This window comes from Salmo salar, chromosome ssa21 (assembly GCF_905237065.1).
Source record: "Salmo salar chromosome ssa21, Ssal_v3.1, whole genome shotgun sequence".
NCBI classification, from domain to species: domain Eukaryota; kingdom Metazoa; phylum Chordata; class Actinopteri; order Salmoniformes; family Salmonidae; genus Salmo; species Salmo salar.
Genome location: NC_059462.1, coordinates 21,731,396 through 21,758,262, shown reverse-complemented (window position 1 = coordinate 21,758,262; position 26,867 = coordinate 21,731,396). Strand labels below are relative to the sequence as shown.

The window sequence follows — 26,867 nt, the reverse complement described above, 5'->3', positions numbered from 1 at the left end:
ATTTGTGTGTGTGTGTGTGCACGCGAGCGAGGGTCTCACACTGAGCGAGCCCCTTCTTGCTCTATATGTGTGTGTAGTGGAGAGATGGGGCACAGAGGAAGTGGGCGTCTGGCTGGAGCAACTCAGTCTGGGAGAGTACAGAGACACCTTCACACGCCACGACATCCGAGGCTCGGAACTGCTGCACCTGGAGAGGAGGGACCTGAAGGTACACACACACACACACACTCAAACATCACAGAGACACACACTCACACACACACACACTCAAACATAATGCACACACAAACGCTAATACATACACACACGCTAATGCATACACACACACACACTCACTCACTCACTCACACACACACACACACACACACACACACACACACACCCGTTACCTCATCTATCTCCAGATCAACTCTCTTTCTCTCTTCCTCTCCGTTTCTCTCCATCTCTTTCTCTCTGATTCTGTTGGCCGTTAGCTGTCTCCCTGTTTGCTACTCTGTGCTGCACTGCTCTGCTTGGCTTCCTCTGTGTGTGAGAGTGTTGCTTACCTACCGCAGGAGACTGGCTGCAACTCACTAACCCCCCAGTCTCCAATGGTATTGTGTGCGAACAGGGAACGGGACAGGGCTGGGGGAATGGGGGAGGGGAGGGAGGGCTGGGGGAATGGGGGAGGGGAGGGAGGGCTGGGGGAATGGGGGAGGGGAGGGAGGGAATGGGAGGGGTCAGGAAGGGTAAAGGAAGGTTGGGGTTCCACCATCGACGAGACTAAATGCTGTTTTAAGTATGAGCGACATAGAGATAGTATTCACGGACAGAGGCACAACAACTCCCAGGGAAGCTGACCCAGGGGTGTGTGAGTGAACATCCTTTTTTTGGAGTGATGCTTAACATGGGTGACAGATACTTGGAGTTATAGGAGAAAGATGTCCAATGTTGACTCCACTCTAAGAAAATACCTCAGCGAGAACAATTTAGACGCCTTGTTTATGACCAAAACATCCAATGGAGATGATGGAGTGTCATTTAAACAATGTTTTTTTTAATAGACTAAAAAGTCTATCAGAGTTTCATGTACCAGTGATCCTATGGGATATACAGTGGGGGGATTGAATGAGGGCAAAGTGAGTAGGTTGACTTTCTGACAGTAATAGACACACACACACATGCACACATCCATATGAGCAACAGGCCTACCATACCTTGGACTGTGCCAGTATTTCTTTCTCTCTGTGTATGTATGTATGTATGTATGTATGTATGTATGTATGTATGTATGTATGTATGTATGTATGTATGTATGTATGTATGTATGTATGTATGTATGTATGTATGTATGTATGTATGTATGTATGTATGTATGTATGTATGTATGTATGTATGTGTGTGTGTGTGTGTGTGTGTGTGTGTGTGTCCTCATTCCAAATCTGTCCCCTCCATATTGCTATGGAAATACCACCATTATCCAGTGAAAAAAACCGAATTGGATTTTTTTCCCTAAACACTATTACATAATTATAATTGATCATATTTAGAAACATGGTAACATTTTACTTAAAGGTCCCATGCAGCCGTTTTTATATCAACAAATCATTTCAGGGTAATAATTAAGTACCTTACTGTGATTGTTTTTAATAAAAAAATAGCTTCATAGTAAAGGAACATTTCTCAAGCAAGAATTTTGCTAGGACTGTCTGGGAATGGTGAGGGGATAACTGAAAACTAGCTGTTATTGGCAGAGAGGTTTGGAACTGTTTTCGTATTGGTCTATAAACGAATTTAACGTATGGTGATGTCACCATGGAAGGCCAAAACTCCATCCCACCAAAACAGGCTGAAATTTTAGGCGGTCTTTTCAAACAGTTCTTACACTAAAAGGGCATTATCATAATTGTCACAATTTCACAGTAATATTCCAACCTCTTAGTGTGGAAATGTAATAAAAACACAGCAAAATCACATTTTCGACTGCACTGAGCCTTTAACACTTACAGATAAAATGCATTATGATGCAGTTATAATGCATTGTAAGACTTGTCATATGCATGTAAGAGGCCCTTCCCACTGGGCAAAAACGGGTTGAATCAACGTTGTTTCCACGTCATCTCAACAAACCAAAAAATATGTGATGACGTTGAATCAATGTGGAAACTGATTGGATTTACAAAAAGTCATCAACATACTGGAATTTCGGGGGGTTTTCTCCACCCAATTTATTACGAAAATGTTACCTAAAATGTACCTAAATGTGGTGTCTTTTTTTCCACCTTGGTTGACTACCTAACCAATTGTAAATCAAAACTAGATGTTGAAATGACGTCTGTGCCCAGTGGGTTATAATGCTTTGCAGCATGTAAGTATTAAACATATTGTAATTAAGCAATACGGCCTGAGGGGGTGTGATGTACATGACCAATATACCACGGCTAAGGGCTGTTCTTAAGCACGACGCAACGCGGAGTGCCTGGATACAGCCCTTAGCCGTGGTATATTGTCCATATACCACAAACCCCCGAGGTGTCTTGTTGCTATTATAAACTGGTTACCAATGTAATTAGAGTAGTGAAAATAAATGTTTTATCATACCCGTGTTATTCAGCCAATCAGCATTCAGGGCTCGAACCACCCAGTTTATAATCCTTATTATAAGACATTTTGAGTGCCTAAAGCATGCCATTTGGCTTTAATTATTAGTATTATCAAACTATCACACAGAAAATGGCCAAAGGATGATAAATACAAACAGTGGCAGCTACATGCTGTTCAGTAGCGTGCTCCACGTTTGAATATTTACAATGGTTATTGAAAGGTAGGTACAGCACAACACATCTGTTCACACTGTCTGTTTTGTCATTGACCAGAAGATATTGTTTTTACAGTGCGTGACCTGTTGCTTTGTAATATCTGGTACTATGAGACATATTCAGCACACAGGAAGTGAAGCGTGTATTACTGGCTGCCTTTAAAGCTAGATTCCTTAGTTGCTAAATCCATTTTTTTGACGTATATATTAACCATATATACTTGTTGATTCTTGAAGAATATGACTAATAAATCCATTGTGGGCTTAATTTAACTGTCATACCCCATCAGAACCCAACATATAAGATTGTTTTACTCCAATGTTTGTAAACAACTAAATGTAAACATACATCGTATAGCCTCAAAACATGGTTAAAACGATCATTTTTATATAATGGATGGTCAGTCTATGCATCCATAGCCCTGTCTATGAATTTGAGAGTCGTTTCATTTCTCCAGGCCCATCCCTTAGCTTTTTACCAACCGTCTTGTTTTTGTTTGAACTCTGGATTCTAACTTTAAGAGATCCTACATAGTGATCTACACGGAGTTATACCAAACATTCGGAACAACTTCCTCATATTGAGATGCACCCCCCCCGAGAGTAAACATAGTGATTCAAAATGAAGCTATAAAAGAAAATGATTTCTGTAATTATTTGGTTTTGAAATAGTAGAATCAATGTTCTTAAGATGTCGTCTTCTCTCCACAGGATCTGGGGATATCGAAAGTGGGTCATATGAAGAGAATTCTTCAGGGAACTAAGGACCTGGCTAAGACTGCCATGATTGACCTCTAACACAGAAGTAGTTGGAGAGGAAGTGCCCCTCCACCACAGAGGAAGCATTTTGGAGCTCCGCTGGAAGAGCTGAATGCCTGGTATCTTGGGATGAATGGATGGATTTGATCCTTTGGATGAATTTGGGAATGCTGTTTCAGAGAAGCTTTAGAACAGAAATGTTTTAGTGAGGCTGTGATTGGTGCCAAAATGGAAGATGGGTCTTGAAAGCTGTTGACAGTGCAAAGAAGGAAGTCATGGATCTTCACAAAAAGCCATTTTTCTAAAATCATATTACCATTCATGGCACAATCAGGTATGCAACTTATCATCATTATAAAAGTTTGAGTGGTCGCCTGGCATCGTAGAGAAGGCCCAATCCAAGTAGCAACAAGGTGACTTCCATGAGTTTGTCCTACCAGCGGGGTGTGAGTGTGTCCAGTTCAATACAGTACCGTATGGCTTTGTGATTGGCTTACTGGCTCTTTGCTTAGCAGTAGATGGCTACAGATGCAACACGACAGTCACAATATCCTGCTTTCACAGTTTACATCAGAGGAGATGGCCTACGTCCCAAATTGCACCCTATTCCCTGTGTAGAGCTCTACTTTTGAGTGGTGCACTATGTAGGGAATAGGGTGGGATTACAGATGTGCCCTGGGAGAAGGAGAGATGAAACGTCACAACCTAAAGAGAGTGAAGCGAGGTCTCTGAAAACAGTGAGACATATGTTGCATGCTATGCTAGCTTGACTTTGGATATCTATTTGGAATTGCATGAATAGTGTTTTGATTTTTTGGTGTAAAAAGATAACACTTGAACAAGTTTTTTTTTTTTATATGACTTTAGTATTATTATGCCATTTGTTACTACTGAAAGCATCATTTTGGTTTGAATAGGAAAAAAAATGTTGATTTTTATTTATTTGTTTTTGCATGATGATTCTGTGTCAAAGACCTATGTCATGTGCCATATTTTAGTCATTTTATTGTAAATGTGCTTTATTGGTAAGAAAACATCAGAATTTAACACAAGTTATCAGATTACATATTAGGAGTTATGTTTTGTCATTTGACACGTTTTCTGTTGATGTGAAAATCAGTACCAAAGTGAATGTCCAAGACACTTCCGAACTTAAACGTTAACTTTGAAAGTAGTGAAAAATATTGTTATAATGTTTGAGATAAATATCAGTTACGTATAGAGGGAGTGAATTTGCTGGTTGTAAGCCAACAATTTCATATTTTTATGGAATACTTAATAGGCACTTTTCCAATTTGGGTGTTTGCAAAGTTACATCCTCATACCAGTAGATACATTTCACTTCAATCTTTAGCATTTAAACACTCAGTATTTCACAGAGTAACACTATGGTGGTGGGAATAGGAGTTATACATTGATTTAAGTAGAGCAGCTGAGGAGCAAAGGAGTTTTGCTAATGTGCAGCCTTTCTAAATTGCTCAGTGTGATATGTAATGTTACTAGGACAATTGTTTCGTTAGATTGGTTGCATTGCAGGGTATATTTGTTTGTGATGCTAAGTATGCATTGTATATATGCAATCTAAACCAGTGTATGCGGACACTGTTAGTAGCTATTCTAGTCCAATGCCTTTGTAGATTACTGACATGACATGCCGTGTCAACAGCTAACACGTTTTGATGACATTGCTTATTCATTTGCACCATAAACACCAATTGTAGATGATTGATTTTGTTAAGTAGGCTAATCTCTCCTGTGTTTGTTTAATGCTGTTGTATTTTAATGGAGGTGCAATATTGTAGTGGTTTTGATACAGTCTCTCTGACGTGTTGTTTCGCCGTGGGGAAAAGCGAAAGCGTTTTGTATACGCGGACCGACTTTTAAACGAAATAGTGTTTTTATCTAGTTCATTTTAATTCCAAAATTCTTCCAACATCTCACTGGTTTTTAGTCTCGTTCCTCTGTGCTTCCAGGATGATTCTCAAAGCAGGATGCAGGAAATCATAGACTGTTGAACAGGCAGACCTGACTGTTGTTCTATGTATTTATATACGATCCCTTGTATGTTCATTTACATCAGATAAATACTTAGCGACAACTGTATGTTTATCATTGATCGGCCAACTTGTAATAACAATGATCCTATATCCAATTGATCCAATGATGATTATTATTATAATAATTTTTTTACCTGAACAAAACTGTTCATATCAGGATCTTGGCTCGCTTTATTGTACAGTCCTCCTGTACCCGAATATCTACTACCAAATGGAAATAGGAAGTTATCATTCATGATCACATGGTAATTACATTTAGGCTTCTTTGGGATTCATTGAGAAAGCAATTAATCTTTTTGGTACCAGTTGGTTACCAATTGTGTTAATTTATTTGAAGTAAGCACCAGAAAATAGCTTGTATCTAATACTCCATAATTGTGCAGTGTAAATATAGGACTGTAAAATAAAGCATTACCTACAATATTCTTAGAGGGTGCCACATATCACAACTTGAAATTCCTAGTTTCCCACCAACCTCTCTTTCGGTGACTTCATAAGAGAATTGACATTATCAAGAAGCATATAGACTATCCTCACAGTCAAGTATGTTTTTTATAACATGAAACCCAAATCATGAGGCCTTTAAATGTCCTGAAACGTAAACTTTTTTTTCTAGTCCTACCTTAGTAAAAAATAGTCTAGACAAAATAAATGTGCTTTATTGCAAGTATGATTGTTGTAAAAAAAATAAAAAATAATAATAATTCAAGTTCATAGCCCCAAGCTAGCTAGGTTCCTAACCAAAGATATGAATTAAACATATTCTGAACTTTCAATCTTTTATGAAATCCTAAGTACCCAACCCACAATTCTTGATCATTAACTGTATGTCATTCATTGTGTGACAGTCACCTGACTATCAGTTCTTTGTTTGTGCCACAGTCATGTCTTGTTGTCTTTAAGTGGCTTTGTTATGGGCTGGTATCACAGACATATTGAATATGGATTCATTTTAAGTAGGCCTAGCTCTTGTTCTCAGAGTGGTTTAACATTCGAATACATAGTTCAGTATTCATATTAAAACCATATTTTCAGTAGTCTGAATTCAAGTGCAATCTAGGTAGTTTATGTCTGTGTTTTCAGCTCAATGTGCTTTAATCTGAGCTGTGAGTTTCCTCACTGCAGGTCAAACTCAAAGCTTTAGTTCACAGGCTATGTGTGTCTGTCTGAAGGGTCTCTGCCTGGTTTTGCATGACTGTGTTAGACCCCACTCCAGGCTTAGAGACAGAGAGAGCTTGAGTTCTCCAATCTGGGGAGAGGTTTCCCGTATGCACAGATCTAAGATCAGCTTACCTCCCCCAATCCTTACCATAACCATTAGAAGGGGAAAACGCAAAACTGACCTTAGATCAGCATCCAAGGGCAACTTCAACCTACTCCATGTTTTTCCAGTGTTGTGTATATATAATGCTGCAAACTGCCTGGTTTTCATAAACCAACCAAACCCTATGTGAGGATATTTTAGGATGATGGTCTATAACATGGTGGGAGAGAAGTGAGTTTCATTTGTTTACATTATGTTTACAATGGCACAGTTTTAAGGATAAATATACATAGATATACAATATTTGCATATTTATTGCCTAAGGTTAAACAATATGATGATGTGTAACTGTGTTTTCATCTTTGGAATATAATGTTACAGTTGTCACCTGTGTTACTATCTGGAGGATTTTGGTAAAGTAGTTGGTCATTTGTATGACTAATAAGTGACTGTTTGCTGTGCCTTTTTATGGTTAGAATGCATGGTTAACTATTTATTACAATATGGAAGTCACTGAGATGTGTATTTTTGTATTCTGATAAAATAAATGGTTCAACTTTGTTGTACATTTTCTTAGGCGCCTTAAAAACAAGGCTACCGGTTCATATCTTCCTTCTTCAATAAACGTGAATGCGTACACAATGTGTTTTCTGCCTAGCCATAGACTGTATTACCATCATTACATATGGTGTTTGTTTATATTGTTGTTTCATCACATTTTTACAAAACCAATGTAGAGAGGACAACCCATATAGGCAGTTAATGTACTTGTTTACTAATTAACTGGTACTGGGCTATTTATTATCTGTTCCTGTAAAGTAGGCCTACATACAATTGTGTATATAGTTAGGCCTATACACAGATATTCAAAAAACAGACATTCAAAAAACGAAAAGCATGAGGCTACATTTAATAGGACAAAAGGGGTGGAGTTTGTCAAAGACTACAGACCTGTCTTGCATGCTGGTACTGGTAGTGACAGTAGATTCTGAACGAGGACGTTCATGTTGAACTAATTGCGTCGCTTGGAGAGCTACAATGGCCTACCATGCGGAGGATAATGAGGGACTCATGCCTAATGTTTACCGTTATGTCTCGCTTTGTAACTGCAAGTAGCCATGTCAGTATTAGTATACCTGTTGTTATTAGCGCTATTCTACGGGGATGGGATGAGATTGACCGCAAGCAGTTTGTCTGCCGCGGGCCAGATGGCACAGCGCGATGACGACGATATTGTAGACTTTATTGTTAAGGGCGCAGCAGACCAGCAAGTGGTTCAACAAATTCAGCATCAGGACCAGACAGCATCAGTCTACTCGTCAGGTATGTGTTCGCCAATCAGTTAATAGATGGAATGTGGCTCCTGGTTATGAATAAAGATCTTCAAAGTGTGTGGTGTTAAAATAATATTGTGTAAACTGTATAGATAGCCAACAAACTATCATTTTAATCTCGTAAATGATCATTGCGTTTCATTATCATTTTACATCTTCAGATATATTAAATGTGCATAGTATGCCGTACTTGGACGATAGGCCTACAGGTGAGGCAGCACAGGTTTGTTATATTTTTCCTTTTCCCTTCAGAGAACCTTTGAATGAGAGAGTCAGTTTAACTTGCCTAGAATCCCCGTTAGGTGTGCTCTAAGCCAAATATAGCACAATGTAAGACATGCTGTGCTCTGCATGCCTATCCATCTGCTGTTTGTTAGTCAGCAAGGAGAGGGAAGAATATTTGGGAGATAATGTCATTCAGAGTATGAATGAACTACAACGAACAGCTCATTTCCAAAGCCAAACGTGTTCATTTTAACTTTGCTAGTCATGATATTGGTTTGGAGTTTGGACCACCATTACAGCATGATCCAAGGTCCTCAAAGCATCTACACAACAGGCTGCCTACTCGTTTACAACGCAGAATGAATGAAAGGCTTGCATTCATATTTCTGTTCAGAGTCTTTATGATTTATTCATTGTGTAGGAGTTAATTACCATAATGTTTATTCACCTGCACTTCTAGCTCATTGCGTCCAATAAGGAACATTTATTCACAACAAAAGAACAAAAGGCACCTTTTATCGCTGTACCAGATGTTCAGTAGCCTTGTCCCAGATCTCTTTGTGCTGTCTTGCCTATTCCTATGGTCATTGTTATGCATTGGGTGGGCAAGACAGCACAAAGAGGTCTAGGACCAGACTAATGGGATCAGGAATTTGATTGTTTGTCCCACATTGAAGAGGCTAAGACAAGGACTTGGATCATTTTAATGATTTGTTGAATTCCTCCTGATTGTTTTATTGTCCTCTCTGCTGGACAACATGACACCCCCTACAAGGTCTTACCATAAACTAGCCTGGTCCCAGATCTGTTTGCTATTGCCTTGCCAATGACCATAGGGGTTGGTAAGACGGCACAAGCAGATCTGGGACAAGGCTAACTGTAAGCATCGAAATGACCTAACTCTCAGCACCATTCCATGTTCCTATACATTTCAGTATGGTGTCTATAGGACAGCAATTTGGCTTGGATTGTCCCGGTGATGTTGTGCAATTGTAGGGGGAATGGCTTAATCCCAACACAGCAGTGTCTGAACCGGAGCCATAGAGGATCAGTCTCCACAGGCCCATCTGCTCCTCCTATTGGTGTACACACACACACACACACACACACACACACACTTTCCTGCATGATGTAGCCTAATTCCCACAGAAACCATTTAATGTTCTGTTTCCAAGTCTCAAAAGATATTCTACTTTATCATGTCATATGATTGACGTTACCAACTATAGCTGGTTTCTCAATCTCTCATTTAATTTGAGTTTATAGCATGTGATTCCACCTATCTAGCCATCTCTATTGGAATTATGACCTCATAGGCCAGAAACTCCCATTCTGTCCAAACCCGTAAATCTCTCAGAAGTGGGCCCCAATTCTCCAAACAAGTAGATTATAGTAATCTGGTATTATTCACCTCCACAGGAGATTAATCAGGCCCTTCTGTCCTGTTGGACACTAAGACTGCATGGTTGAACATGAGTGTGAAGTGGCTGTAGGGCAGGCTTCTTCCCCTTCACATCTCTACCGATCTGAAAACGGCAGGATTGTTGAAAGTGATGTAATATAAGCCTACCCAGAGATTTATTGTCACCTGTCCACCTCTATAAAATCAGCCCAAAGAAAGGGTTTGATAGCCGGATAATATCTTTATTAGCCTGTTTGCTGATGTAGCACAATGTTATCTTTCAGACGTCTTTATGTATTCTCAATAATTGGCCAAATTGAGTTTCTGCATCACGTAGGTCCCGTGGGACAATTGAATAGAGATCCACAGGGAAATCCTCAAATGGTTTTGTTTAGTGTTCTTCATAAGGCCTATTTTGCTTTAATCGGGACTATATCATTGCTTAAAAAAATATTGCCAATCAGTGTTGTCTACATTACAGTATCGAATTGTAAAAAGGAAAAACATTTGATAATTGAACTGAATTTATCCTTTGCTTTCTCCAGGCTCTGTATTCCCTCTGAAGGTCCAGGTCAATGACATGTCAACCCGCCACTTCCTGAGCCTAGCCACAGTGGAGGTGTATGTGAACTACACCAGGACCAACTCTGCTCTCACCACTGAGGACGGTAGAGTTTTTCTTCATGTGCCCTACCAACTGGGGTTACCCCTCACCATCGTGGCTAGCATGGATAGTTACCTGCTCACCTTGCTGCCTTGGAAAACCACCAGGATACCAAGTAAGTGTGTGTGGTGTGTGTGTGTGTGTATTCGTCGTGGCGGCTTGTCATTGCAGTAGCTGTTGAATTCTAATGTGAGATCGCCATCTAGTTTCTCAATATAACAACTACGTAGTGATAGTGTGGATCAAATCAAGCAAGTGCCTATGGAAAGTTTCACCATGCCTTTTCTCTTCTGATTTATTGCAGTATTTTCAGCTGTGACCATGTCCCTGTTGTCCATAAACCAAGGCAACATCTGGTGGTTTGACGATTCAGTTCTGATAACTGGCAAAACATCTGGTATGTCTGTTGCGTCTTTATTGTCTGATTTACTTTCCTGTTATTATCCATTCTATGATGCTTTATTTACACTCTTAGAAGAAAAGGTGCAATCTAGAACCTAAAAGGGTTCTTCGTCTGTCCCCATTGGAGAACCCTTTCAAGAACCCTCTTGGGTTCCATGTAGAACCCTTTTGAGTTCCATGTAGAACCTTTTACAGAGGGTTCTACATGGAACCCAAAAGAGTTCTACTTGGAACCAAAAAGGGTTCTCCTATGGGGACAGTCAAAGAACCCTTTTGGAACCCTTTTTTCAAAGAGTGTACGGGTAGCTACTCTTATTCATAGGTCCTAGTTCTTGAACATAAGCTTAATATTGCCTTGTTTTTGTAGTTTATCTTCTTAATGACCATATGTCTTTTCATCTGTAGATGCCTTGTCTCAGCCCAGGGTCCAGTTCCCTAAGAGTCTTCTGAACCTGACAGACAGAAGAAGCCTCTCCTCTTTCAGAGCTTACCTAACAACGCCTCAGCCTCCCGCTGGGAAAGACTGCTACGCCTACACCACTGGCCTTCTCATCAACCAGTCAGGTGTGTGTGTTTGTGCAGCTTTTCCAAACCACATTCGGAGGGAGGTACAGAGCAAGAGACAACGGCCTACAAATTAGCAATACTGTAATGATAAGACCTTTTTCATCGATATTTTGTATTTTAAAGGTTTTAAAGTAAGTGTTTTGTGTTTCAGGATACAGCAGCATTGAGTTGAGCCCCATAGCAGCTGTCAGTGCTCAACTCTTGTCCAATGGCAGAGAGATCCAGGTGACCGGGCCAGTACAAATCACTCTACCCCTGGGGGACAACTCTGGACTGCAGGCCTCTCATGCTGTGCCAGCCTGGTCCTTTGACCATACTACTGGTGGGTGTAGAGGTAGTTGGGGGAAGTTCCCTTAGACAATGATCTACGGTCAGTTTTACATGTTACCCTCTAATGGTTAAGGTTAGGATTTGGGGAAGGAAGGCTGACCCTAGATCAGTAGTTCATACATGTCTTCAACACGTCATCAATATTATTCAGGTGCCTGGATGAACAGAGGACTGGGAATTATGAAGATGGAGGAGGGGAAATTGTTTTGGACCTTCATGGCTCCTCATCTAGGCTACTGGATAGCAGCACCCATGCCTTCGATCAAGGGTATGTACTGTATGATAGGTAGCAGTTTCCCAAATCAACAAAATATTTATGTGACCATTAAGAACTCCTTAAAACTTCAAACCTTAAAACGCACCTCCGTTTATTGTATTACTTTATAATTGTATTAATTTTAGGACCAGAATGCAATTCAACCATTGCAAGATATATTGAACTATACATCATTTATGGTCATTTCCAGCAAGCAGATTTTCTATTGATCTACAGTATATGAGTTATTTTTTGTGCTCTCATAACGCTCTCCAAACTTTTAACCAGACTCTTATGTGCTAATGTTAATATAGGTTACATGGGACATGCCACCCCTATGGACTTCATCTCCTACCATAGCTCCTTGATCATGGCTGTGCTGGGAGGAACTCTTGTCTTCTTTATTGGAGTTTTAGCAGTGATGCTCTGTTGTCATAGGTAAGAGATGGATTCATTTTGTTGTTACCTCACTAATCTGTTATTGTTTAGACGTTAATGGGCCAGATTAACCAAGTGAATTGACAAAGCTCCAGTGTCATCAAACTGTTAATTGATATTTTGTTTGACATTTGAACTTTTGTCAATATAGTATAGTATAGTCATCTTTTAACGCTGTCAACTAATGTTATGATCTGATATCAACTGATTGTATATACCATAGTGATAGTGACCATTTGAAGCTGAACCACCTTTCAATGGTGGTGTGATTAGAAACGTGTTGCATTTCCTAAGAGAAGTTTCTGTTTCGATCCACAAATGTTCTTCTAGTGAACCTAAGACAAAGAGGATCCACGCCGCCAAAATGGCGTCGTTGAAGATGGACCAAACCACCACGACAAATGACAACCAACTCTGCGAAGTGTCCTCTCAAGACTCCACCCACTCTGAAGACGTATCCCACCAATTATTAACGAGGAGGGGCGGTGGCAAATCGGACGATTCAGCCACTTCCAAGTACAATGATGACCTCAACGTTTACATTGAGGGTACAGATCTTATTGGTCCAGAGTCATCCAGGCCTTTGCAGCAGGCCCTTCTTGTCAACAGCAGTGACATTCTGTGGACACGGGACATTTCTGAGGGGATACATCTACCTCTCTCTCTCAATGAGAGCTTGTTCCTCCAGGACAGACTGCTCCACTTCCACAACCAACCTGTGGCTATCCGCCATGCTCCGGGGCTTTGGAGCTCACCAGAGCAGCCCTCTCCGGGATGCAGGTCTGCCACCCTGCCCCGAACAGGTGGGATGTACGACCTTGGGCAAGGACAAACTGTGGGCAAGGACAACCTCACCCAGACTTTACCCAAGGCCCCTCTGGCCACTCTGGAGCGCTCCCAGGGGCATGGCAGGGAGGGGCTTCACGGGGACACGTCCACCTTCAAGCCAGAGTCCTGGAGCCGCTACTACAGCAGCCTCCCAGAGTCTGTCTCAGTCCCTGGCACGCTGAACGAGGCCAGAGGAAGAGGAGGCCACCGCCCTGGGGGTGGGCATCCCTTTTCCAGCGAGCTCCAGGAAGCAGACCAGAATTCAGAGCAGACTCCCTCAGAGCTCACCAGGGCCAGGCCCTCTCCTCTCGCCCCGCGGGCGTGGTTTGTATCCCTGGAAGGCAAACCGGCCGCAGAGATCTGCCGCAACTCTTCCTCCGTCACGGACTCCAAGAGAAAACGTAGGGTGGCGGGGGACAGCCGTGACACCAGTCTTGACTCTGGAGTGGATATGAGCGAGCCCAACAACCAGCCAACTGTTGGGAATAGGCAGACAACGCTGGATCGTAGTGGCACCTTTGTCAAGAGAGCCACGCTCCGTATTAAGCCCCCCCTTCTCGTCTCCGGTGAGGAATTGATGAAGGAGTGCAGCGGGAAAGGCGCCATGGGGGGCCAGACCCCCAATGATGACGCCCCCCTGGGGACCGTCCTGGATGTAAGTGGTGCTAGCGGAACTGCTACCAACGTCTCACGGGAGAGAGGGGAGGGGCCGAGTGCTTGCCCAGAGAGACACTGAGTTCAGGGCTATATTCAGTTGTGGAATGTTCAGCTATAAATATATTATGTAGAATAAACATGTCCCTCTGACATGAACAATAAGTATTCATGTCAGTTCTATTCATGACATTTCTATCTGCAACGCTCCACAACGTTTGCCTACTGAGTGTGACCCTGGGCCACCTCACCCCCAGGAAACCATGATAAGGATAATGACAAGAATCTGGCATCACATGGAGGAAAAGACACTCACAAAGCTGAACTAGGAGCATGAGCTGAAGTTGTGTAGGTGAATAGTCATAGACATAAAATTGCACTGACTGTGTCAATACATGTTATGACAATGCCTAAAGGTGGTGTTGTACAATCTATTGTATTCATCTGTCGAATGCAAACACGGTGAAACTTAAATGAATCTTAGTTTCACTTCACATGTGTTCCATTTCTTACTCATAACATAGAATGCATTTGTATAGGCTGCACCTTTACAAACCCGCCATGCATGTGCTTTCCTTAAGTTTCATTGTGACTCAGCCTGTCTGTAATTGGCTATTCTCACATAAAGAAAGTCTGTTACATACCTGGAAGTAAGCACACATTTGCCTCAGCAACATTTTAACTTGTCAGTACGGAAAGTTGTAAGGTCTCCAGATTTACATTTACCACCAGATTCTGCTCTGTTAGAAATCCTGTCCTGTGGTAAATTATATCTTCCTGTCCTTTAGCCTTTGAACTGTGTGTTGGGTGAGACGGATGCTCCCGCTCTGTTGAAAACCAGCTGTTGTTCATCTAGTTTACGGGACTCTAGACTTCTCTCATTCCACCTCTGCCACTTAAATGTAACTGCATGTACTTGTTGGTACTTCACCACGGTCATGGTTTATCAACTAAAGTCTATTATTCTTGTCTTCCCTAGATTTTGTACAATTTATAATGGCATGAGTTGTTGCTTAAGTCAAGAGAATATTGAAGGACTAATTACATTTTCAAATATGCTTGTGTGAGCCTGTTATGATGCATATGAGTTTTCTTGTAAATGACTCATCACTGGTTGGCACAGAGGCTTATAAAAATGTGTATGATATTTCAGTTCAACAGATCACATACATAACTAGCATTAGCCACAACAATTTGGAATTCATAACATATCATACGTTCTGCAAATTCGTAACGTATATTACAAATTGCAATTCGTAACATATCATACAAATTGTAATTTGTAACATATCATAGGAAATGGATGATGGACATTCACAAATGAATACATACCATACGAAAAGTAACAAATCATACTAAAAGGCTGTCCAGATATATATTTACTCTGTTACGTCTACCCCTGAGTCCAGGTTGTTGCCACGTGTAATTATTGGTGGTGGTGCTATTTTTTATTGACAAAATCAGGACAATATCATCTTTAAGGGAAATATTTTTCTAAAAAATGCAAGACAATATATTTTGATTATGTTGACTATGGTTCTTTACATTCCAAATATAAAATGTAAAGGTGCAGTTTGAAGATTTCCCACCGCATTACCTTTAAATGAAATGTTGAATTACTTACGTTGTCAACCTCCAAGAAGGAGAGGTCCAATAAATTAGACTGAAAGAAACATCTGTAGGCCTATAAACATCTATCGGCCTATACAGGCCAAGAGTTGGACTTGCAATGACAGTCTGTGTTTGACTTTGTCATACTGACACACCCCATCATAATAGACAATACATGTGCAGGTAGTTATCTAAACATGGACCATTGATGTTTAAGCCATATTTAAATACATTGTAATGCAATAACTAGAAATGTACAATCACCTCTCTGATCACTGATAAAATGTGAACACAAAACATCAGAAAACACTAGTAACTTTATTATTAACACATTATTCAGAGCACGTTAGTGAGGGTACGAGGTTCCACAGACACAAACACCCAATGTCCAATCTTGCTTCATTATTAAATCAAGTAAAGATACAATAATCCTAATAAAACTGGGTAAAATGAGTTCCTGAATGTGTCTAGATATTGCACAGGAAAATGTAAGCTCAGTGTTCCATTTCTCAGCCAACCTATTTCTATTTTATTTAAACTTGTTCCACTCTTACAAGTGTCTTGTGTATTTTTGGCTGCATGTCACTGCCCGCTCAACCCAGATCTTAGAACCAGTAAATGTTTTGCCTGCCCAGTGAGACAGGGGCTTCAGTTTCACCCCTACCCTGGGATGTCAAGGAAAGGTCAAGTACAAGAGCACCTGGCATAGCATGGAGGGAAGGTCCACTATTAAATGATGCTCAACTAGGAGCATGTTCTGGAGGTTAAGTTGGTGAACAACAGTTATGGGCACAAATTGTACTGACATGTTATCACAATGCCGACAGGTGTTGCAGTACATGTAATGTAGGGTATGTAAATACTTGTCATTTTACATTTAAGTCATTTAGCAGACACTCTTATCCAGAGCGCTTTACAGTAGTGAGTGCATACATTTAAAGAAAAGAAAATGTTAAATCGGTCCCCGTGGAAATCGAAACCAGAACCCTAGCGTTGCAAGCGCCATGCACGAACAACTGAGCTACACATTACTCCTCAAAGTGAATCTTACTGCGCAATCTTGGCAACATGTCACGCAAGTCTGTACTTTTATTTTCGTTTCATGTGTTCACCAGTTGTGTTAACGTAGTAATATAAAGCAAAGAGTTTGCCTCAGCCACATTTGAGCTTTTCGGGACTTTTTCACGTTTTTAAGTCTTTTCAGTCTTAAGATTTACATTTACTACCGGAACCTGTGCCGTTAGACCTTTATCGTTTGGTAAGTTATCTTCCTGTTCTACCGTTTATTCTTAGAAGTACTGAAGCTGCTTTACTTGAGCCTTGTGTGAAAACCAGCCGTTGTTTGTCAAGTTTACGTTACGTTCACCAATACAATTAACTGCTGGTGTTTTGTAGGCCTACTGCCACACAGTTATGTCTCTCTTGCGTGAAGACGTTTTTAAGTATTCAGTATTATGCTCAGTATTTTATTAACTTAGAAGGTACTTACTTTATCATAGAGTGAAATTGTAAGGGTTAACAGGATACCAGAAAGGGTGACGTGGTATTTTACTTTGTAACAAGATCATAATATAAGTATTATTGTTTGTTCCACTTAATAACATTAAATCATGATGCACTCAAAACCTGCAACCATTGGTTGTTTAATACTCCAGAACCACCTTGGGTAAACCATAATCATGCCATAATAGACATTATATTTATCCAGTTAAACTTAGATTGCAACCAACCTATACAAATATTAGACTGTTTTACCCAACAGAGATTTGTTTATTATTTCCAAATAGGCCATGGAATTTCTGAAATCACACAAGGAGGACCTGCGCAAGTGGTTATCAGCGATGGATGCTCTGTATATCATTGCCAAGTGTGAAGATATCCTAACAGCTAAACAGGATAAGGATATTCGCAATCAAGAAACGGATGATAGGAAGATCAGTCGTCTTTTGGAGACATTCATTGAAATGGAAGATAGTAAATGTCAGGACTTCCTTAAGATTCTGAAGGAAGAGCAGACACATTATCCAGGCCTTAAACAACATTTCATCAAGAGCACACAAGGTAAAGTAGTATACATCAACATTTGTAATGATAAAAAACCATTTAGAAATACTTCATATGGTTATGATAAGAAAACATACAACTCTTACAGTAAAGATGTTCAATATGTGTTACTATACAGTACATAAGGCACCAGGTAGCCTGGCGGGTAGGAGCGTTGGGCCTGTAACCCCAAAGTTTACTGGATCCAATCCCCGAGCTGACGAGGTTAAAATCTGTCGTTCTGCCCGAGCAAGGCAGTTAACCCACTGTTCCCCGGGTGCCGAAGATGTCAATTAAGGCAGCCCTCTCTGATTCAGAGGGGTTGGGTTAAATGTGGAAGACACATTTCAGTTGAATGCATTCAGTTGTACAACAGACTAGGTATCACCTTTCCCAATTTAATGGTTGGGTTTGCTGGTACAATGTTTTTATTATATGCTGTAAGGTCATTATCTAACATGGCAATAACAAATGTGTTTTGAAGCTTCTTCCAGCCCAACGGTGCATGCGGATTGCAACAGCACTGTTGATACCAGGAAAGTCACCAATGTCCGAGGTATAAAAGACTTAGACATGCATGTAACCGTTCAAGCAGGATCAGGGAATCCATCTGGTGAGTGCAACTGTGAATAAGCCAACATGGTAATACTGAGAAAGTTGTGTTGCTTACTAACAGCTAACACCATTAGAAGAACATAACACAATTGTATGTTTACTTGGACACAAAATGTCTCTTTCAGGAATGATCGGTAGCCAACCACCCCCATGTGCAGATATGGTTGCAACTAAACACAGCCATATATTTGCATCAGCGATATCGAACTGTACAATCGATGGCAACCTCAACATGTCTGTGATGCAGGCCCCAGCCCCCCAGGCCCCGCAGTGTCCAGGTGAACTACTGCATTTAGGCAGGTTTTATCTTCACAGGTCTCAGTGGTAGCTGTGTTAGAGAACAGGATCATCTTGACAAATGACCTTGACAAATGAGCTCAGTCCACATATATTTTAATTCAAGTTATTTTCAATTATGCATTTGATATTTGAAATACAATAATGGCAACTTAATATATTTCAGTGCCACCAAAGCAAACAGAAGATGTGTCCTCTTCTCAGGTAGTCAATTCCAATTTTGTATGAGATGAAAAACGTAATTATTAAACATAATTATTGTTTTCTTTGAGAAACAAACAACTTGTCGGTAAAAATTGCTTCTCTAGGGCCCTGCCATGAAAATGATCATTGAGAATAAGGTGAAACTCATCGACTGGCTCCGAGCAGATTCTGTCTTCATTCTTCAACATGTGCACTCCAAACGTATTGTTACCGATAGAGAGTATCAAGAGCTGAAGAGCCTTTCAGTACCAGAGGCTGCTGTGACCGACCTGATTGACAAGATGATTCTTAAGAAGGAAGAGACATGCTCTCAGTTTCTTGATACTCTCAAAGAAAGTGAGGTGAATGACACCTATCCCGAACTTAAGAAGTGGATTACCACCTTATTATGACTAGGTAATTTGGAATGTTAACTGACTAAGTAACATACTAACAGAATTTAATATTTTATCAATATTTTGAAGAATACGACTAGACTGAGGAATACCATAAATAGCTTAATACTATGTCTTTACCTGATCATAACCTCAAAATATGATTTTCAGGGATGCGAAATATTGTTATGTTGTTACCTTTTGGATTTCTGAGTACCAATAGTGATCCAGGAAGAGACTGCTGTTTGTATACACTGAAAGAGGCCAGTCAGGCTAGATGATAATGCATGGATTTTCTCCTGATTCAGATTTACTACCTTAGTCCTCTTCGTTCCTATGTGGAACATAAGGCTAAGCCTGGTTTAGAGGTCCTATTAAAATGGCAATCCCTTGAGCATGAGGCAGGGGTGACTACATTTTTGCACTGCGGACCGGAGTAAACATTTCTAACACTGTCGTGGACCTTCGTGCAAAAGTGTTTGAAAAAAAGAAAAGCTGACCAATTTAGCTGGGTTAGACTCCCTGCTATTGTGTTCCCATAGTGTGTTTTCACGTTAGTGACATTGGTGCACTATTTCTCAATGTATCACCTTTTCTCTTTTAGGACCATCACGGACCAAGAACATGACATGTTCTGCATCGATCTCTTCAATTTCAGGTAGACAAATATTGTGAAAGGGCTGTAACACTGAAAATGCTATCGATACATGTATCTTACCTTAAGAATGTAATTTGATTTATCCTAAATATATTTATCTTCCTTGTGAAAGTCGAATGTGGGTTTTTGACAAGAAACCGCGCAGCTCTGGTTAGCCGGGTGAAAAACGTGAAGGCCATTGTCGATGATCTGCAGAGTGGAGGTTATCATGATGAAATGGCTGCCGTCGTGAATGCCCAGTTGACACCACAAGAAATGATGAGGAAGCTCCTGGATAGCGCGACCAGCACCGGGGCCGTTAACGCCCTGATTCAAGCCCTTTTTACTCACCAGAAGGATGTCATGGATGACCTGATTGCTGAAAATGCTTGAAGAGGTCAATTGGTTCTTCATTATAATTGATGTATATCAGGGCTATTTTTACCTTTTTTCTATCACTTTTTTATTCATCTTAGCCACCAGCCTGGTCTCATAGACTAGTAAACTTACATCTGGGACACTCAGAATAGTATAATATGCTACAGTACATTTGGTATTGTATGTTTACATTAAACGAATGTAGAGGGGTTGGTTAGGGTGGATGAGTATTCGTATGATGCAACGTGTCAACTACTTGCTACTTTTTTATCTACTTTGCAACTACTTAGCATGTTAGCTAACCCTTCCCCTAACTCTTAACCCTAATCTTAACTCCTAACACTAACCCCAAGGCTAGCTAGCATTAGCCACAACAATTTTGAATTCATAACATATCATACGTTTTGCAAATTCGTAACATATTACAAATTGCAATTCGTAACATATCATGCAAATTGTAATTTGTAACATATCATAGGAAATAGATGGACATTCACAAATGAATACATACCATACGAAAAGTAACATATAATACTAATTGGCTGTCCCGGATATATATTTACTCTGTTACGTCTACCCCCGAGTCCAGGTTGTTGCCACGTGTAATTATTGGTGGTGGTGCTATTTTTTGACAAAATCAGGACAATATCATCTTTAAGGGAAATATTTAAAAAAAAAATGCAAGACAATATATTTTGATTATGTTGACTATGGTTCTTTACATTCCAAATATAAAATGTAAAGGTGCAGTTTGAAGATTTCCCACCGCATTACCTTTAAATGAAATGTTGAATTACTTACGTTGTCAACCTCCAAGAAGGAGAGGTCCAATAAATTAGACTGAAAGAAACATCTGTAGGCCTATAAACATCTATCGGCCTATACAGGCCAAGAGTTGGACTTGCAATGGCAGTCTGTGTTTGACTTTGTCATACTGACACACCCCATCATAATAGACAATACATGTGCAGGTAGTTATCTAAACATGGACCATTGATGTTTAAGCCATATTTAAATACATTGTAATGCAATAACTAGAAATGTACAATCACCTCTATAACACTGATAAAATGTGAACACAAAACATCAGAAAACACTAGTAACTTTATTATTAACACATTATTCAGAGCACGTTAGTGAGGGTACGAGGTTCCACAGACACAAACACCCAATGTCCAATCTTGCTTCATTATTAAATCAAGTAAAGATACAATAATCCTAATAAAACTGGGTAAAATGAGTTCCTGAATGTGTCTAGATATTGCACAGGAAAATGTAAGCTCAGTGTTCCATTTCTCAGCCAACCTATTTCTATTTTATTTAAACTTGTTCCACTCTTACAAGTGTCTTGTGTATTTTTGGCTGCATGTCACTGCCCGCTCAACCCAGATCTTAGAACCAGTAAATGTTTTGCCTGCCCAGTGAGACAGGGGCTTCAGTTTCACCCCTACCCTGGGATGTCAAGGAAAGGTCAAGTACAAGAGCACCTGGCATAGCATGGAGGGAAGGTCCACTATTAAATGATGCTCAACTAGGAGCATGTTCTGGAGGTTAAGTTGGTGAACAACAGTTATGGGCACAAATTGTACTGACATGTTATCACAATGCCGACAGGTGTTGCAGTACATGTAATGTAGGGTATGTAAATACTTGTCATTTTACATTTAAGTCATTTAGCAGACACTCTTATCCAGAGCGCTTTACAGTAGTGAGTGCATACATTTAAAGAAAAGAAAATGTTAAATCGGTCCCCGTGGAAATCGAAACCAGAACCCTAGCGTTGCAAGCGCCATGCACGAACAACTGAGCTACACATTACTCCTCAAAGTGAATCTTACTGCGCAATCTTGGCAACATGTCACGCAAGTCTGTACTTTTATTTTCGTTTCATGTGTTCACCAGTTGTGTTAACGTAGTAATATAAAGCAAAGAGTTTGCCTCAGCCACATTTGAGCTTTTCGGGACTTTTTCACGTTTTTAAGTCTTTTCAGTCTTAAGATTTACATTTACTACCGGAACCTGTGCCGTTAGACCTTTATCGTTTGGTAAGTTATCTTCCTGTTCTACCGTTTATTCTTAGAAGTACTGAAGCTGCTTTACTTGAGCCTTGTGTGAAAACCAGCCGTTGTTTGTCAAGTTTACGTTACGTTCACCAATACAATTAACTGCTGGTGTTTTGTAGGCCTACTGCCACACAGTTATGTCTCTCTTGCGTGAAGACGTTTTTAAGTATTCAGTATTATGCTCAGTATTTTATTAACTTAGAAGGTACTTACTTTATCATAGAGTGAAATTGTAAGGGTTAACAGGATACCAGAAAGGGTGACGTGGTATTTTACTTTGTAACAAGATCATAATATAAGTATTATTGTTTGTTCCACTTAATAACATTAAATCATGATGCACTCAAAACCTGCAACCATTGGTTGTTTAATACTCCAGAACCACCTTGGGTAAACCATAATCATGCCATAATAGACATTATATTTATCCAGTTAAACTTAGATTGCAACCAACCTATACAAATATTAGACTGTTTTACCCAACAGAGATTTGTTTATTATTTCCAAATAGGCCATGGAATTTCTGAAATCACACAAGGAGGACCTGCGCAAGTGGTTATCAGCGATGGATGCTCTGTATATCATTGCCAAGTGTGAAGATATCCTAACAGCTAAACAGGATAAGGATATTCGCAATCAAGAAACGGATGATAGGAAGATCAGTCGTCTTTTGGAGACATTCATTGAAATGGAAGATAGTAAATGTCAGGACTTCCTTAAGATTCTGAAGGAAGAGCAGACACATTATCCAGGCCTTAAACAACATTTCATCAAGAGCACACAAGGTAAAGTAGTATACATCAACATTTGTAATGATAAAAAACCATTTAGAAATACTTCATATGGTTATGATAAGAAAACATACAACTCTTACAGTAAAGATGTTCAATATGTGTTACTATACAGTACATAAGGCACCAGGTAGCCTGGCGGGTAGGAGCGTTGGGCCTGTAACCCCAAAGTTTACTGGATCCAATCCCCGAGCTGACGAGGTTAAAATCTGTCGTTCTGCCCGAGCAAGGCAGTTAACCCACTGTTCCCCGGGTGCCGAAGATGTCAATTAAGGCAGCCCTCTCTGATTCAGAGGGGTTGGGTTAAATGTGGAAGACACATTTCAGTTGAATGCATTCAGTTGTACAACAGACTAGGTATCACCTTTCCCAATTTAATGGTTGGGTTTGCTGGTACAATGTTTTTATTATATGCTGTAAGGTCATTATCTAACATGGCAATAACAAATGTGTTTTGAAGCTTCTTCCAGCCCAACGGTGCATGCGGATTGCAACAGCACTGTTGATACCAGGAAAGTCACCAATGTCCGAGGTATAAAAGACTTAGACATGCATGTAACCGTTCAAGCAGGATCAGGGAATCCATCTGGTGAGTGCAACTGTGAATAAGCCAACATGGTAATACTGAGAAAGTTGTGTTGCTTACTAACAGCTAACACCATTAGAAGAACATAACACAATTGTATGTTTACTTGGACACAAAATGTCTCTTTCAGGAATGATCGGTAGCCAACCACCCCCATGTGCAGATATGGTTGCAACTAAACACAGCCATATATTTGCATCAGCGATATCGAACTGTACAATCGATGGCAACCTCAACATGTCTGTGATGCAGGCCCCAGCCCCCCAGGCCCCAGCCCCCCAGTGTCCAGGTGAACTACTGCATTTAGGCAGGTTTTATCTTCACAGGTCTCAGTGGTAGCTGTGTTAGAGAACAGGATCATCTTGACAAATGACCTTGACAAATGAGCTCAGTCCACATATATTTTAATTCAAGTTATTTTCAATTATGCATTTGATATTTGAAATACAATAATGGCAACTTAATATATTTCAGTGCCACCAAAGCAAACAGAAGATGTGTCCTCTTCTCAGGTAGTCAATTCCAATTTTGTATGAGATGAAAAACGTAATTATTAAACATAATTATTGTTTTCTTTGAGAAACAAACAACTTGTCGGTAAAAATTGCTTCTCTAGGGCCCTGCCATGAAAATGATCATTGAGAATAAGGTGAAACTCATCGACTGGCTCCGAGCAGATTCTGTCTTCATTCTTCAACATGTGCACTCCAAACGTATTGTTACCGATAGAGAGTATCAAGAGCTGAAGAGCCTTTCAGTACCAGAGGCTGCTGTGACCGACCTGATTGACAAGATGATTCTTAAGAAGGAAGAGACATGCTCTCAGTTTCTTGATACTCTCAAAGAAAGTGAGGTGAATGACACCTATCCCGAACTTAAGAAGTGGATTACCACCTTATTATGACTAGGTAATTTGGAATGTTAACTGACTAAGTAACATACTAACAGAATTTAATATTTTATCAATATTTTGAAGAATACGACTAGACTGAGGAATACCATAAATAGCTTAATACTATGTCTTTACCTGATCATAACCTCAAAATATGATTTTCAGGGATGCGAAATATTGTTATGTTGTTACCTTTTGGATTTCTGAGTACCAATAGTGATCCAGGAAGAGACTGCTGTTTGTATACACTGAAAGAGGCCAGTCAGGCTAGATGATAATGCATGGATTTTCTCCTGATTCAGATTTACTACCTTAGTCCTCTTCGTTCCTATGTGGAACATAAGGCTAAGCCTGGTTTAGAGGTCCTATTAAAATGGCAATCCCTTGAGCATGAGGCAGGGGTGACTACATTTTTGCACTGCGGACCGGAGTAAACATTTCTAACACTGTCGTGGACCTTCGTGCAAAAGTGTTTGAAAAAAAAGAAAAGCTGACCAATTTAGCTGGGTTAGACTCCCTGCTATTGTGTTCCCATAGTGTGTTTTCACGTTAGTGACATTGGTGCACTATTTCTCAATGTATCACCTTTTCTCTTTTAGGACCATCACGGACCAAGAACATGACATGTTCTGCATCGATCTCTTCAATTTCAGGTAGACAAATATTGTGAAAGGGCTGTAACACTGAAAATGCTATCGATACATGTATCTTACCTTAAGAATGTAATTTGATTTATCCTAAATATATTTATCTTCCTTGTGAAAGTCGAATGTGGGTTTTTGACAAGAAACCGCGCAGCTCTGGTTAGCCGGGTGAAAAACGTGAAGGCCATTGTCGATGATCTGCAGAGTGGAGGTTATCATGATGAAATGGCTGCCGTCGTGAATGCCCAGTTGACACCACAAGAAATGATGAGGAAGCTCCTGGATAGCGCGACCAGCACCGGGGCCGTTAACGCCCTGATTCAAGCCCTTTTTACTCACCAGAAGGATGTCATGGATGACCTGATTGCTGAAAATGCTTGAAGAGGTCAATTGGTTCTTCATTATAATTGATGTATATCAGGGCTATTTTTACCTTTTTTCTATCACTTTTTTATTCATCTTAGCCACCAGCCTGGTCTCATAGACTAGTAAACTTACATCTGGGACACTCAGAATAGTATAATATGCTACAGTACATTTGGTATTGTATGTTTACATTAAACGAATGTAGAGGGGTTGGTTAGGGTGGATGAGTATTCGTATGATGCAACGTGTCAACTACTTGCTACTTTTTTATCTACTTTGCAACTACTTAGCATGTTAGCTAACCCTTCCCCTAACTCTTAACTCCTAACACTAACCCCAAGGCTAGCTAGCATTAGCCACAACAATTTTGAATTCATAACATATCATACGTTTTGCAAATTCGTAACATATTACAAATTGCAATTCGTAACATATCATGCAAATTGTAATTTGTAACATATCATAGGAAATAGATGGACATTCACAAATGAATACATACCATACGAAAAGTAACAATAATACTAATTGGCTGTCCCGGATATATATTTACTCTGTTACGTCTACCCCCGAGTCCAGGTTGTTGCCACGTGTAATTATTGGTGGTGGTGCTATTTTTTGACAAAATCAGGACAATATCATCTTTAAGGGAAATATTTTTCAAAAAAATGCAAGACAATATATTTTGATTATGTTGACTATGGTTCTTTACATTCCAAATATAAAATGTAAAGGTGCAGTTTGAAGATTTCCCACCGCATTACCTTTAAATGAAATGTTGAATTACTTACGTTGTCAACCTCCAAGAAGGAGAGGTCCAATAAATTAGACTGAAAGAAACATCTGTAGGCCTATAAACATCTATCGGCCTATACAGGCCAAGAGTTGGACTTGCAATGACAGTCTGTGTTTGACTTTGTTATACTGACACACCCCATCATAATAGACAATACATTTGCAGGTAGTTATCTAAACATGGACCATTGATGTTTAAGCCATATTTAAATACATTGTAATGCAACATCTAGAAATGTACAATCACCTCTATAACCCTCACCAAATGTGACACAAAACATCAGAAAACACTAGTAACTTAGCACATTATTCAAATCACATACGCTACACATAGCACATTATTCAAATCACATACGTCACATACGCTACCGTTCAAAAGTTTGTGTTCACTTAGAATTGTCCTTGTTTTTGAAAGAAAAGCACATTTGCAAAATGGTTTTCCAATGATCAATTTGCCTTTAAAAATAATAAACTTGGATTAGTTTACACAACGCGCCATTGGAACACAGGAGTACACCTATTGTCACGAGATGCTAGGAGTGGTGGTAGGAGTCAGGCGCAGAGAGCAGAGGTAAGGTTTAAAGTCCTTTATTCTTC

The 26,867-nt window shown here is 39.9% G+C and overlaps 2 protein-coding genes across 10 annotated transcripts in view; both read left to right on the top strand.

The window, feature by feature from the left end:
* The window catches only part of dgkh (diacylglycerol kinase, eta), an 84,391-nt gene extending 76,954 nt beyond the window's left edge, over positions 1-7,437 (top strand). For 5 of the 7 annotated variants that reach the window (XM_014164445.2, XM_014164443.2, XM_014164444.2 and 2 more), the window contains 2 exons: positions 78-208; positions 3,509-7,437. In XM_014164445.2, coding sequence (XP_014019920.1) covers positions 78-208; positions 3,509-3,595 — 218 coding nt within the window. In that variant the 3' untranslated portion in view covers positions 3,596-7,437. The remainder of the gene's footprint in view (positions 1-77; positions 209-3,508) is intronic. The other 2 variants (XM_014164446.2, XM_014164447.2) reach the window with 1 other exon arrangement.
* Positions 7,438-7,794: 357 nt separating this feature from the next.
* LOC106581934 (protein FAM171B) lies at positions 7,795-26,315 on the top strand. 3 transcript variants are annotated; one of them, XM_045704533.1, is made up of 21 exons: positions 7,795-8,200; positions 10,384-10,617; positions 10,807-10,899; positions 11,310-11,468; positions 11,623-11,793; positions 11,953-12,069; positions 12,372-12,495; positions 12,826-16,846; positions 17,376-17,649; positions 18,116-18,244; positions 18,372-18,524; positions 18,710-18,747; positions 18,852-19,143; positions 19,726-19,779; positions 19,892-22,181; positions 22,711-22,984; positions 23,451-23,579; positions 23,707-23,865; positions 24,051-24,484; positions 25,068-25,121; positions 25,234-26,315. In XM_045704533.1, exons 1-8 carry the CDS (start codon positions 7,996-7,998, stop codon positions 14,057-14,059), a joined length of 2,337 nt encoding a protein of 778 aa, XP_045560489.1. In that variant the 5' UTR covers positions 7,795-7,995; the 3' UTR covers positions 14,060-16,846; positions 17,376-17,649; positions 18,116-18,244; positions 18,372-18,524; positions 18,710-18,747; positions 18,852-19,143; positions 19,726-19,779; positions 19,892-22,181; positions 22,711-22,984; positions 23,451-23,579; positions 23,707-23,865; positions 24,051-24,484; positions 25,068-25,121; positions 25,234-26,315. The 3 variants fall into 3 exon arrangements, with proteins under 3 accessions (XP_045560489.1, XP_014019928.1, XP_045560490.1); XM_014164453.2 differs by lacking the exons at positions 18,710-18,747; positions 18,852-19,143 and having other exon boundaries at positions 24,051-24,088; positions 24,193-24,484; XM_045704534.1 differs by lacking the exon at positions 24,051-24,484.
* Positions 26,316-26,867: the final 552 nt, after the last annotated feature.

Bases quoted from the DNA above. Each gene is read 5' to 3' on its own strand.
- LOC106581934 (XM_014164453.2), top strand. From the start codon at position 7,996: ATGTCAGTATTAGTATACCTGTTGTTATTAGCGCTATTCTACGGGGAT. The intron at 11,469-11,622 runs GTGTGTGTGTTT...TTTGTGTTTCAG, and splicing joins CCTTCTCATCAACCAGTCAG to GATACAGCAGCATTGAGTTG. The intron at 11,794-11,952 runs GTGGGTGTAGAG...AATATTATTCAG, and splicing joins GTCCTTTGACCATACTACTG to GTGCCTGGATGAACAGAGGA.